This window comes from Coregonus clupeaformis, unplaced genomic scaffold (assembly GCF_020615455.1).
Source record: "Coregonus clupeaformis isolate EN_2021a unplaced genomic scaffold, ASM2061545v1 scaf0526, whole genome shotgun sequence".
Taxonomy (NCBI): Eukaryota; Metazoa; Chordata; class Actinopteri; order Salmoniformes; family Salmonidae; genus Coregonus; species Coregonus clupeaformis.
In genome coordinates, this window is record NW_025533981.1 from 99,453 (window position 1) to 113,941 (window position 14,489).

Here is a 14,489-nt window from a genome sequence, read left to right on the forward strand (position 1 = left end):
CAGGTGTTCCTTAAAGAGGTGGGGTGGGGTAAATGGGAGTATCCCGGCGGTGCACGTGCAGAATTGCACCGCAGTTCAGACAGACGTACAAATATGACCCAAGGAGACACAAATATGACCCAAGGAGATGCTTTTCTGCATTTGCACTTTGCGGTCTCCAGATATTATGTGGTGCCATGCCAATGTCCTATAATGACACTTTCTGGTGCAGATTCATATATATTTTTTAAATGCAAATCATTAAAACTATTTGGCAACAACCATATCACCCTAAATTATCAAATAACGTTTTTCATTCGAGCAACACAGGATATGATGCAGGAAAATACAAAAGTAGAGAAGTGCTGGGTTTTTAAATAACGGCCTACACTCTCAGGAAGTGACAAACTTTTGCAAGAATTTTACTTCTGGGTAACCGAGATTATAGGCTATGTGATTGCCATAGTGGCACGTAGACTTGTCCTGAGCATGGCTGTAGCCTGCAGTCATGTAGGACCATTTGAGTTTATATCATTAACAAACTTAAGATACCAGTGAAAGGATTTGTCCAGTGAATAATGGTATTGTGCCATTTGGATCTGATTATTTCTAAATTCTTCTGGATCCAAGTGCAAGGTGTATATTTCAGAAAGGGGGAGATACAAGTGGCGCAGCGGTCTAAGGCACTGCATCTCAGTGCTTGAGGCGTCACTACAGACCCCCTGCTTCGATTCCAGGCTGTATTGGGAGTTCCATAGGGCGGCGCACAAATGGCCCAGCATCGTCCGGGTTTGGCCGGTGTAGGCCGTCATTGTAAATAAGAATTTGTTCTTAACGGACTTGCCTAGTTAAATAAAGGTAAAAATAAAATAAATACAAATAGAGTGCATGTGTTTGTATGTGGGCCTGTCAACCTCTCCACACGAAACTCTTCATAGCCTAGCCTACTTCTTCACCCATCTGTTTCTCTCCTGAACCAGGTCAGAGCCTGACCCAGACCCCGATCACCCACACTAGGGATTCTAGGGAATACCTCCCCTTGACAGGACTGTGACCCAGTCTGGGTGCCAGGGGAGAGGAGACCCCCCCACCAAACACTTGTGTGTCCCCTTCCCTAATACACACACTCTCTTCCCTTTCCATGTGTTTGATGCCATTCCATTCGCTCCGTTCCAGCCATTATTATGAGCCGTCCTCCCCTCAACAGCCTCCACTGATTTCTATGTATCTAACCTTTATTTTGAGGTTAGTCATAAAATCTATGAATTAGCTAAATTCAGACTGTTACAGTCTGAATTAATTTGTCCTGAATTAATCCTCCACAGAGATTATTAATTATGACAGTCCTCTAACTCCCCCATAGACCGTCTGTTTTACATAATATCTGAATGAGGCTGGAGGAGGGAGGGCTGTGTTTCTTTCATAACTGCCCGTGCTGGGCTATGTAAAGATGGAAAGCTGGGGGTCTGGTCCTCTGGGTGCTTCTTATGTTAGACAGAAAGAAAATGGGCTTCCTAGACTACGCTCTGCCCTAGAAGAGTGAGAGATTAAAATAAAAGATTTAAAACAAAAGAAACATTTATTTTCAGATTTCACTTGTACAGGTTCATATCGGGACACAGAGATCAAGACAGTAGTTAATTACCTCACATACAAGATTTTTCTGCTGGCAAAACAAAAACTACAGGTGAAACTCTTTACTAAATACAGACACATTGTGCTGCTGTTGAGAGTATAAATGTTTGGGCTACTTAAGAGACAGAAAGAGCTACTGGTGATTACCAGTGTGTATGTTTGTGTCAGAGCATTTCTTCCGTTCCTGTTGGTATGGATGAGGCGGGTCATAACGGTTCAGGTGGGACGGAGTGTGTGTGTGTGTGTGTGTGTCTCTCACATCTGCTCTCCCAGGTCCAACACTCTGAACTTATCCTGGTTATAGAAGCAGGCTTTTACCACCCGACCACCAAAGAACCTCCCATTCAGATCCACCACAGCTAGAGGAGAGAAGACAGGAGACAAACATTACAGTGCAAACATGATTTATTAACATTACTGACTTTTGACTTTTCTGTCAGCTTAGGCCAGACATGTCTGCAATATCACATTGAGTGAAGACTAGTGAGGTATTGGGTCGTTTTGTTAGTTTGGACAGTGAACAAACATACTGTCATCCTAACACGGTCTATGGGATGGTGCTCCTCTTTGATAGTCTACAGTGTTTTCATCATGGACCATAATTCATGTTTATCAAAGCTTGAAAAACCAAAACGTTGTGGCTATGAGAGGCTTTGGCATTTCCTGGTATTCAAACACTGTGGAAAACACAGCCATGACATCACCCAAGTTCCCAGGAGTTTCTCCTTCCCAAGAACGTCACAGATAAACAACAACAACAAACACAGTCCTGGAGGCAGAGTTCAAACACACACCCAGTCTACAGTAGTGAGATGGACACACTGTGTGAGAGCTCCTTATCAACGCTAGGTACATGACCTCACGGGGGCGTGTGTTTGAGCAGTGATTACAAGTATCTAGTCATCCTAACACCAATGCCGGGACATTCCCAGTAAAACAGGCACTTCTGTGGACAAAAGATGGAAACACGTGCAGAGCCGTGGTGTATTGGTAACCCTCCCCGGCATAAGTCACATATATATGTCTCCCCACCGGATACCGGGGTTCAATCCCAGCGCCCACCTTTCCCACGGTTTCTCTACCACTTGCCTGTCTCCCCCTTTGAATTTCTTACTGTCTAAATAAAAGTCAAAACACCTGAAAAAGATAGTAAGAATGAGTGTGTCCAGTCTGGTATTAGTAGCATTCTATATCCTCTTAGAAATGAATAGGGTGTGTGTGTGTGTGTGTGTGTGTGTGTCCGGCCCAGTCTAGTGTGTATATATTATGCAGGCCGTGTAGGGACAGCTGTGATGTAACACCTGGGGGAGACAGTCTCACCTGCTTTCTGATCTGGGACAACCCATTTAAACTGGCCCTCAGATTAGCCTTATTACACACGTAACAGTTATAGACACACAACAATTACACACAAACATACGTTATAGTTATACAGACAAACAAGGGCACACACACACACATACGTCTTACTGAGACCTCAAGGGCACACACATAAAGTAACCATACAGACAGACAGAACACACGTTAGGTTGTACTGACCTTTGATGGCTGACTCGACTCTCTCAAACTCCAGAAATATCCTCACTGCTTCATCATCTGTCACCTGGGCAATCTGAGGAGAACACATAGTTTAATACACATTATAAACTGGGTGGTTCGAGCCCTGAATGCTGATTGGCTGACAGCCGTGGTATATCAGACCGTATACCATGGGTACGACAAAACATGTATTTTAACTGCTCTAATTACATTGGTAACCAGTTTATAATAGCAATAAGGCACCTCAAAGGTTGCGTCGTGCATTAGAACAGCCTTTAGCCGTGGTATATTGGGCATATACCACACCCCCCCCTGGCCTTATTGCTTAATGAGTTAACACACTATGAACTTAACCATACACACACAGACAGACGTATTCCTCTCACCTCAAAGATGACACACTTGATGACCTTGCCGTATTTCTCACACTCTTCTTTGGTCTCCCCCTCCAAATCTTCATCCACCTCTCCTCTGCCCACCATGTTCTAAAACACAAACACACTTCATTGAACCTATGCACATAAACAAACACACAACAATTGACAATAAATACTCATGCACAGACACAAAGACACACACACACAGCACCCACCCGTAGCAGCACTACTTTGGTGGGGCATTTGAGGATCTCTGTGAGGGGGTTGACCTCTGACTTCTTGGAGGGGTCCGCTGATGGGAGAAAGAGAACAGAATGTCAACAATAGGAAAAATAACTGAATATACTGGTAAACGTAAACAGGAGGAGCGTCGTTAAGACTGTGTAGATTGGACCAGAATGTGGACCACAATTGATGTTTTAAGAACGCTAATTTATCAATTAGATTATGAGAGCGTTACTGGCACTAACCTTAAAATCCAATTAACACATAATATTTTCATAATTTTCTAGGTTATTAACCATCATAATGTAGGCCCAAAATAAATGTGGTTACTAGTTCCATAATGAAACTTCACCCACATTGAGATGAGCAAACTGTATAACAAAAAAAAAATCTATAATTTGCCTGTCAAAATGAGATGGTTTGAAATGAGAACAGATGGAGACAGCACAGACATGGGACAAGACACATGGGGCGAAACCAGATGTGATGCGTCAAGGTAGGGAGGAAGTGATGTAACAGTGCCAAACCTATTGAAGCCGAGCCCCAGCCTAAAGGCTCAGCTGCTGCCGTCTGGCTACTGGATCCTGGTGCTTTAGAGAGGGGGACACACATTTACATGAACACAGAAACAAAACAAAAAGACACCAACTACGGTCACAAATGTTGAAGATTAAAATCATCAATGAATGAAAAACACCAATTAAAAAACTGAGGATGACCAAACACACAGCTACAAATAACATTACAATAGGCAGTCTTGGAACTAGAAACCAAGACCATTCATTCTGGGCCTATGTAGTACATGATAAAAACAAGCATCTAGACAGGCTAATGAAAACAAGCTTGTATCTATCTTATCTAGTAGAAAGAGATCATGACTATTGGTGTTAGAGAGAAAAGAAGAGGGGGGGGGGGGTGTAAAAAGGAGAGGGGGAGGGAGTAGATGCCGTGCATATATGATAAGAAAGAGTAAGAGATAAGTGAAATCTGAGAGAAAGACAGGAGAGCTGAGAGAGACAGGAGTGAGAGACAGGGAAATGAGTGAGAGAGTGCGAGACAGGGCAGTGAGACAGGAAGTATGGCGTTACTCTTCTCAGTGGCGTCTCCTATGATGATCTTGCCACCCCTCTTGCTGGTCTTCTCTACAGACAGGGCCGTGCTGAGACCCTGCTCGTGTTTGCCCAGCCCCTGGCCCTCCCGGAAGCCATACTTCTGCATGATCTTATGGGCCACTGTCCCTCTGTTGAGAAAGGGAACATCAGACAACACCACCGGACAGAACACTGAGCTGTTGTACTATACAGGTTGATGCCATTAGAGGGCCAGTGTTCAGGCTATTTCAGTGTGTTGTGTTTTGAGTTGGGCATGTGAGACGACATACAACTAATAGGACATTCTAGCCCAGTAGGGGAGTATCAGACTCACCCCATGTTGGCCAGGAATGAGTTGGTGGGACCGCCGGGTGGCGAGCGGGGACGGTCGGAGTCCTCGTACATGGGGGGAGGGATGGCTGCTTTAGAGCCACGGGAGGGTCGCCCCTCATCCTCATAGGAGTATGACGAGCCTGGAGGGGAGAGACTGTCAGTTAACGCACACACCTCACCCTGATGAAGCATGTTGAACATCATCCTAATTTTGAATAACACTGCTATCTACTGGACAAACTCCCCCACATCCCAAACAGACAGACACAAATCCCTTTGTGAGCCATTACTCACTGTCTCTACTATCCACGAGCGATGAGGGTGGGGCGATGGCTGCTCCACCCATACCTAAAATAAAGACATGGGTAAGAATCAAGGGACAGTCTAATCACCACATACAGTCTGACACATTATCCTGACGTAGTCACAACATTATCCTTCCTCAATAATGGCTCCTAATACTGGTGATAACTGCTGTGAAGGCTCAGTGTGGAGACCAGTGAAACCAGAGGTAGTCTACTCACTCCTTTTCCTCTTCTCCTTCTCATAGTCCTCCTCCTCATCATCAGACTCTCCCTCTGCCGCGGGGAAGCGGGAGAATCCGCTCGGAGCGCTGCTGCCCTCGTGTCTGTCCTTCCTCTTCCTGGACAGGAAGAACACACATGAGGTCAGAGAAAGAACGAAGGACAGAACATGGACTGAAATGATGTGGTCACTGTCAGGTCCATATTCCTAGTGTGAAAACGTCTATAAACAATGCGTCATCCTCAGTTTCCTTACAGTTTTCTGAGGGATATAACATTGTCAACAATAACAACAGAATCCTGTTGAATGTTCTAGAAGTGTAACTTTGGTGCTGTTCCGTAAGAGGAGGTCGTACTTCTCTCTGTCCTCTATCTCCTTCAGTCGTTCCTGCTCTCTCTGCCTCTGCCTCTCCTCACGGTGTCTCTTCACCACTTTCTCGTAGTCGTTGGGGAACATGGGGTCATACTCATCAGCCAGGGGGATTAGCGCATCCCCCGAGGAGAACCCGCTGGGTGCTGTGTCCTGACACACACATCACATCACATAGGTCACACATAAGTAACGCACATTTCACATACAGACACCCTGACAAATACTTGTGTCACAGAAACACACACACAACCCTCACCTTGAGTCCTGCTGCAATGTGTGGGGGTGTGTCTATGATCTGTCTGTCATCAGCGGAACCTCCTCTCTTTAGGTCGATGACTGGAGCCAGGACAGTACCCTGCTTCATCCGCTGACTCTGAGGGGAACACACACAACGCATCATCAATACCTCTGGATGAGGGGCCAAGGTTCATAGATATGGCTAGGAATGCTTTTGGTAAACACAGCTTTGAGTCATTCCTAAACCTGCAGTGCCATTGGAACCCACCTTAGCCTGAGTCAGAGCTGCCTTCTTTACTTTCAGCTGTGACTGCAGTAGCTTAAAATTCTTGGACCAGCCCTCGGTCTTGGTGTCACTGGTCGCACTCCCGACGCCCATGTCGTCGTAAAGCGACATGGTTCTCTGAGTTTAAAGACAAAGGAAACACTATTTTCACGCCACTTCGATACCAAAGTAACTTTTTCGTAGCAGGTTAGGATAATTAACGTAGCAGGTTAGGACACTGAGCTTAATGTTAGGAAAAGGGTTAGGGTTAGCGAAAATGCTCTCCTAACCTGCTACGAAAATAACTTTGTATCGAAGTGGCGTGGGTAAATAGACCTGTAAATAAAAACAATGTCAAGACAAAATAGGTAACTGACATAGCTAGCTAACGTTAGTTAGAGCTGTCGACGTTTGGATTGCAACAACTGCGCGACCACACATCACACACAATACACTGAGCAGACCATTACCAAACAGTCCAGTAGGTTTAGAAACTCATTACATTGTATTTGTGAGGACGTAGCTAGCTAGCTAACGCGTTACTTTTAGCCAACTAACGTTCAACAACAATTGTATCGGTCTTTTGTCGCAGAGGCACACTAACTATATTTCCCTCAGATACAACCCCTTTCCAACTAAGACTCAAATACTCACCTGATAAAATACAACTAGTAGCCAAATAAATCGTTGTAATGCGTGAATGTGTGCCTTTTTATAAGCACATTTACCTACATAGCTTGCTACACGGACTTTCAAATCGATACAATAAACGTCATCAAAAATGGTCAACCTCTTCTTCTTTAAAATTGTAATGGCGGATCGCAACCAACTGCAAGGTGCATACACTGCCACCTACTATACTGGAGTGCGAGGCCGGTCATGGCTCCTATTAATCTATTTCTCTTATCTAGTCCTGTGTTTTTGCCTACTGTTCTGGAGTGTGAATTAATTACACTTTGTGACACAAAATAGGAAAGGGAAAAGGCAAGAAAAATGGCCCTACACCCATTAAAACCTCACCACTATTCCACTAGCTGGACCTATCTGATCCTACATCATGCAGGCCCGGCAACCTGGGAGGACGGGACACTATTGTTCAACACACCTTGTAACTCTTCTGTAGTAAAATCTCAAACATCCAAGTACTTCTCTGCAGCTGCCACCACAACATCTATTTTCTGTAATTGACGTTCCATTTCTGCTTACAGTTGATAACCATGGCTATAAACGCCAAGAAACCAACCTTACATAATTCCTTTCACTCTCTATTGGCCTCAGCCTACTCACAGGTAGCCTCTTAGGATCCCTTGCCCTGGACCCATCTTCCTCTACTACTCTCTTCACTGCCTCAGGATATGACACCTTCTGTAGTACTCTGATCCTGGCAACCTCAACCTGCTTTTTTCTCAATGGACACTTCTGATCTCTGGTACCATGGGTACCCCTACAGTTAACACACACAACTTTTTCCACCGATACTACACATTCCTTTGTTTCATGCCCTCCTGCACACTTCTCACAACTAGGAATCTCCTTCCTAAACACTGCTGCAACGTGACCATAAGCTTGGCAACTAGTGAGCCAAGTTGCTTTTACACTGCTCAAAAAAATAAAGGGAACACTTAAACAACACATCCTAGATCTGAATGAATGAAATAACCTTATTAAATACTTTTTTCTTTGCATAGTTGAATGTGCTGACAACAAAATCACACAAAAATTATCAATGGAAATCAAATTTATCAACCCATGCAGGTCTGGTTTTGGAGTCACCCTCAAAATTAAAGTGGAAAACCACACTACAGGCTGATCCAACTTTGATGTAATGTCCTTAAAACAAGTCAAAATGAGGCTCAGTTGTGTGTGTGGCCTCCACGTGCCTGTATGAACTCCCTACAATGCCTGGGCATGCTCCTGATGAGGTGGCGGATGGTCTCCTGAGGGATCTCCTCCCAGACCTGGACTAAAGCATCCGCCAACTCCTGGACAGTCTGTGGTGCAACGTGGCGTTGGTGGATGGAGCGAGACATGATGTCCCAGATGTGCTCAATTGGATTCAGGTCTGGGGAACGGGCGGGCCAGTCCATAGCATCAATGCCTTCCTCTTGCAGGAACTGCTGACACACTCCAGCCACATGAGGTCTAGCATTGTCTTGCATTAGGAGGAACCCAGGGCCAACCGCACCAGCATATGGTCTCACAGGGGGTCTGAGGATCTCATCTCGGTACCTAATGGCAGTCAGGCTACCTCTGGCGAGCACATGGAGGGCTGTGCGGCCCCCCAAAGAAATGCCACCCCACACCATGACTGACCCACCGCCAAACCGGTCATGCTGGAGGATGTTGCAGGCAGCAGAACGTTCTCCACGGCGTCTCCAGACTCTGTCACGTCTGTCACATCTGCTCAGTGTGAACCTGCTTTCATCTGTGAAGAGCACAGGGCGCCAGTGGCGAATTTGTCAATCTTGGTGTTCTCTGGCAAATGCCAAACGTCCTGCACGGTGTTGGGCTGTAAGCACAACCCCCACCTGTGGACGTCGGGCCCTCATACCACCCTCATGGAGTCTGTTTCTGACCGTTTGAGCAGACACATGCACATTTGTGGCCTGCTGGAGGTCATTTTGCAGGGCTCTGGCAGTGCTCCTCCTGCTCCTCCTTGCACAAAGGCGGAGGTAGCGGTCCTGCTGCTGGGTTGTTGCCCTCCTACGGCCTCCTCCACGTCTCCTGATGTACTGGCCTGTCTCCTGGTAGCGCCTCCATGCTCTGGACACTACGCTGACAGACACAGCAAACCTTCTTGCCACAGCTCGCATTGATGTGTCATCCTGGATGAGCTGCACTACCTGAGCCACTTGTGTGGGTTGTAGACTCCGTCTCATGCTATCACTAGAGTGAAAGCACCGCCAGCATTCAAAAGTGACCAAAACATCAGCCAGGAAGCATAGGAACTGAGAAGTGGTCTGTGGTCACCACCTGTAAAACCAGTCCTTTATTGGGGGTGTCTTGGTAATTGCCTATAATTTCCACCTGTTGTCTATTCCATTTGCACAACAGCATGTGAAATGTATTGTCAATCAGTGTTGCTTCCTAAGTGGACAGATTGATTTCACAGAAGTGTGATTGACTTGGAGTTACACTGTGTGGTTTAAGTGTTCCCTTTATTTTTTTGAGCAGTGTATTTTGCCTCTAACTTCTTCTTCTTCTATGATATCATGGCGGTCCACAAACAATCATTTAAGTACATGCCGCCACCTATTGTGCTGGAATGTACGATCAATCATGATCTGGCCAATTCTGTACTACCATGAAAATAAAATTCAAAACCAGATAAATCCCGAACTTCTACCATACCCTCCCCACAACAACCTTCAACCTGGCATTTCTGCTTTCCACAACCTGAGTCGTATTGATAACCTTACCAATAAAAGCTATGAAGTCAAATTTATTCATGATCAAAGTGTGCTTTGACACCGCACATTCATGAGCACAAGATTTCTGAACAGGCCTCGAAACCATGCCAGGACCATCAGAAGCACCAGCCCAACAGTAGGTCCACTTACTACAGGTTCTACCAATCTGTTTTACGACCTCTGCATACGATACATCATGACTGATCCTATTTCTCTGAGCCTCTCTAGCCTCTCTCTGTACCTGGCATCCACCAAATGCTGCACTGTGTTCTCCCCCACAATTACAGTACTTAACCTTCACATTGCTTCCACATTCACCGTAATCATGTGCCCCTCCACACTTGGCATATATTTTCTTTCCTTTTCACTGTCCCATTCTTTGGCATTTAAAACACTGCAGTGCATATGGGACAAATTCTCTAACACTGAAACTAAGGAATCCTATCTGTACTTTTCCCGGCAAGACTTTCTCAAACCTCAGCATTACTGATAACTTTCACTTCTTTGACCCTCTTTCCTACTGATCAACCTTTTGGCCTCAATCACTCTGCCTCCCTTCAAATTTTCTTTAATATCATCTGTGGACATAGATATTGGGACCCCAGTGATGACTCCCCTCAATCTAGCATAAGCACCAGGGACATGGCTTTTAATCTTCTTCCCATTAAGCTTTTCCATTTTCAGAATCTTCTCTTGATGAGCCTGGCTACCACACAATATTAACAATCTACCATTTCCAATGAACCAAGCTAATTTTACTTCACCTACCTCTTTCTCTACGGCATTAGTTAGTCAGATAGGGTGTAAGTGAGGCCCTGTGGTCTCATCAAACACTATCTTGCCTCCACCTAGGGTTCGGATGATCACAACTGGAAAACAAAACTCTCAGATTACCACTAGATGGGGCTAGAGGACAACTTTTTCACAAGTGTTGACCGTATGCGGACCTCACACGATGTCATATATTCACATAGAACAATGAGCCAGATATTTCATCGGATGTATAAGTGTGAAGCATTCGGTTGGCGTTTTCACTCACTACCAAATATGGTGATGACAAGAAGCCCAGTGGCCGACAGTGGGAGAAGATGGAGGGAGATGGATTTTGGCCGACGTTATGTTAATTTTCTTATCGATTAAATATTTCATCTCAATACAGTTTTCTGTTCCCAAAACAAGAATATGTTACTAACAGAGTATATTAAGTTTTGTAGATTTTACCCTTTGCCAAAGTAGATAAAATTGCGTTGTTTAGAAGGAGTGCAAGGGCGAATTGAGTCATTGCACAGGCGCACTTCATAGAGTATGCGTTCCTTAACGGAAATATGCAAATATATGATAGAACGCGCCAATAGGATCTCGCTAGCTCGTGCTTGGCTCTGCCCTCCTCTTTGCTTGTTCTGCCCACTATGACTAAATTGTTCACATTGGAAACGGCAGGCTGTGGTCTATCTTTGGTTAGTTATAAAAATCTATGACATAGTCTTACAATTGGAATCAATGATTGCATGTTGGAATCCAACCAACACAAGCCACGTCTAGCAATCCAAAGGTTGTGTTCAAATCCCATCATGGACAACTTTAGCATTTTATCTCATTAGCAGCTTTGCAACTACTCACTACTTTTTTTGTTTTTGCCTTAACAATACACAGCTGATTCAACTGATCAAGTCATCATCAAGCTTCAAGTGGTATTTATGTATTAATTTGTGATGCTATCCTTGATATGATCCTGCTATTGTCACATGCTACACATGCACATGTGTGTGCACATGCATCTGTCTATCCAATGTTATCATGATTTGTTATAAGGGATATTTTACACTGCTCAAAAAAATAAAGGGAACACTAAAATAACACATCCTAGATCTGAATGAATGTCCCAGATGTGCTCAATTGGATTCAGGTCTGGGGAACGGGCGGGCCAGTCCATAGCATCAATGCCTTCCTCTTGCAGGAACTGCTGACACACTCCAGCCACATGAGGTCTAGCATTGTCTTGCATTAGGAGGAACCCAGGGCCAACCGTACCAGCATATGGTCTCACAAGGGGTCTGAGGATCTCATCTCGGTACCTAATGGCAGTCAGGCTACCTCTGGCGAGCACATGGAGGGCTGTGCGGCCCCCCAAAGAAATGCCACCCCACACCATGACTGACCCACCGCCAAACCGGTCATGCTGGAGGATGTTGCAGGCAGCAGAACGTTCTCCACGGGCGTCTCCAGACTCTGTCACGTCTGTCACATGTGCTCAGTGTGAACCTGCTTTCATCTGTGAAGAGCACAGGGCGCCAGTGGCGAATTTGCCAATCTTGGTGTTCTCTGGCAAATGCCAAACGTCCTGCACGGTGTTGGGCTGTAAGCACAACCCCCACCTGTGGACCTCGGGCCCTCATACCACCCTCATGGAGTCTGTTTCTGACCGTTTGAGCAGACACATGCACATTTGTGGCCTGCTGGAGGTCATTTTGCAGGGCTCTGGCAGTGCTCCTCCTGCTCCTCCTTGCACAAAGGCGGAGGTAGCGGTCCTGCTGCTGGGTTGTGCCCTCCTACGGCCTCCTCCACGTCTCCTGATGTACTGGCCTGTCTCCTGGTAGCGCCTCCATGCTCTGGACACTACGCTGACAGACACAGCAAACCTTCTTGCCACAGCTCGCATTGATGTGCCATCCTGGATGAGCTGCACTACCTGAGCCACTTGTGTGGGTTGTAGACTCCGTCTCATGCTACCACTAGAGTGAAAGCACCGCCAGCATTCAAAAGTGACCAAAACATCAGCCAGGAAGCATAGGAACTGAGAAGTGGTCTGTGGTCACCACCTGCAAAACCAGTCCTTTATTGGGGGTGTCTTGGTAATTGCCTATAATTTCCACCTGTTGTCTATTCCATTTGCACAACAGCATGTGAAATGTATTGTCAATCAGTGTTGCTTCCTAAGTGGACAGTTTGATTTCACAGAAGTGTGATTGACTTGGAGTTACATTGTGTTGTTTAAGTGTTCCCTTTTTTTAGCAGTGTACTTTAGTAATCCACATTGACCTGGTGATGTAAAAGTCTAATAATGACATTATTCCATATTCCTACAGATACCTTGTAACTGAAGATTCCTTCAAAACGATTGCCTACAGTTACCGTGTAGGGCACTGCAAGGTTGGGTGACCAGGGCCATCTGGGACTGCCTCCTGGGGAAATTCAGGCGTGTGAAGGCTACCTGTGTCCTGCATAACTTCATCAGGATGGACACGAGGACCAGGAGGGGATCTGCAGCTCGCTGCTGTGTGCCAGAGGAGAGGGCTGCTGGTCTGCAGGACGTTTCAAGGATAGGGGCCAACAACGCAGTACGGAAGGCAATCCATGTGCGGGAGATCTTCACCTCCTACTTCTTCGAATAGTGTGCTGTTCCCTGGCAACAGCATAGACTACACTATGCACAACCAAATGCTCTTTTAAGAGCCATCCACATTGCAATTAGAGTATTCCTCCATTTAATTGTACTCCTGAGTGGTGCAGTGGTCTAAGGCACTGCATCGCAGTGCTAACTGTGCCACTAGAGATCCTGGTTCGAATCCAGGCTCTGTCGCAGCCGGCCGCGACCGGGAGACTCATGGGCGGCGCACAATTGGCCCAGCGTCGTCCAGGGTAGGGGAGGGAATGGCCGGCAGGGATGTAGCTCAGTTGATAGAGCATGGCGTTTGCAACGCCAGGGTTGTGGGTTCGATTCCCACGGGGGGCCAGTATAAAAAAGAAGATGTATTCACACGCTCTGGATAAGAGCGTCTGCTAAAATGACTAAAATGTAAAAAAATGTAAATGTAATTAGCTATGTCAACTGCAGTTATTAAATTCCCAGTTTCTCTCCTTTTGATTTCTACTTCTCAGTTGAGGGTGCTATTCAGGTAAGGGTGATGTCTGTACAAAAACAAAACATTCTCTTTTATGAGTCACCCATATTGAAAACATTTAGAACAATTAGACACCCTATAACCCACACCTACACACTCATGTATTAAATAAATAAAAAGCAGGCTCATTTGTATAACTGTGGCTCCTTCCACCTTCAAAGAATAGGCAAGTGGACCAACCATGGAGAATAGTGGCGTGGGAGCGGTCGCCGCTGGTGATTTACATAAAGTTGGGAAATCGTTAACTTTTTCACCGCCTCCCACGCCACGTTCTCACCGCCCGACGATCCCTCGCCCTCTCCGCTTCTCACCGCTTTCCTTCCATTGAAAATGAATGGGGAGCGGTGTTAAACCGCGTGGTTCTACGTGCTAGTGTACACAGGGCATTAATCCCTAGGTAACGTTAGCAACAGTAAAACATATACTTGTTTGAACTAGGCAAGTCAGTTAATAACAAATTCTTATTTACAATCATGGCCTACCCCGGCCAAACCCTCCCCTAATCTGGACAATGTTGGGCCAATTGTGCGCTGTCCTATGGGACTGCCGGTTGTGATACAGCCCGGGATCGAACCAGGCCCGCCTCTAGCACTGTGATG

At 45.8% G+C, this 14,489-nt stretch overlaps 1 protein-coding gene across 3 annotated transcripts; it reads right to left on the reverse strand.

The window, feature by feature from the left end:
- Nucleotides 1-1,539: 1,539 nt before the first annotated feature.
- LOC121559064 (splicing factor 45) lies at nt 1,540-7,355 on the reverse strand. Of its 3 annotated transcripts, XM_041872344.2 has the most exons (14): nt 7,233-7,355; nt 6,869-6,914; nt 6,582-6,716; nt 6,333-6,449; nt 6,060-6,226; nt 5,704-5,822; nt 5,474-5,527; nt 5,181-5,319; nt 4,844-4,995; nt 4,283-4,345; nt 3,746-3,822; nt 3,540-3,638; nt 3,154-3,226; nt 1,540-1,973 (listed from the first exon to the last, which is right to left on the reverse strand). In XM_041872344.2, exons 3-14 carry the CDS (start codon nt 6,708-6,710, stop codon nt 1,870-1,872), a joined length of 1,293 nt encoding a protein of 430 aa, XP_041728278.1. In that variant the 5' UTR covers nt 6,711-6,716; nt 6,869-6,914; nt 7,233-7,355; the 3' UTR covers nt 1,540-1,869. The 3 variants fall into 3 exon arrangements, with proteins under 3 accessions (XP_041728278.1, XP_041728277.1, XP_041728279.1); XM_041872343.2 differs by lacking the exon at nt 6,869-6,914; XM_041872345.2 differs by lacking the exons at nt 4,283-4,345; nt 6,869-6,914.
- Nucleotides 7,356-14,489: the final 7,134 nt, after the last annotated feature.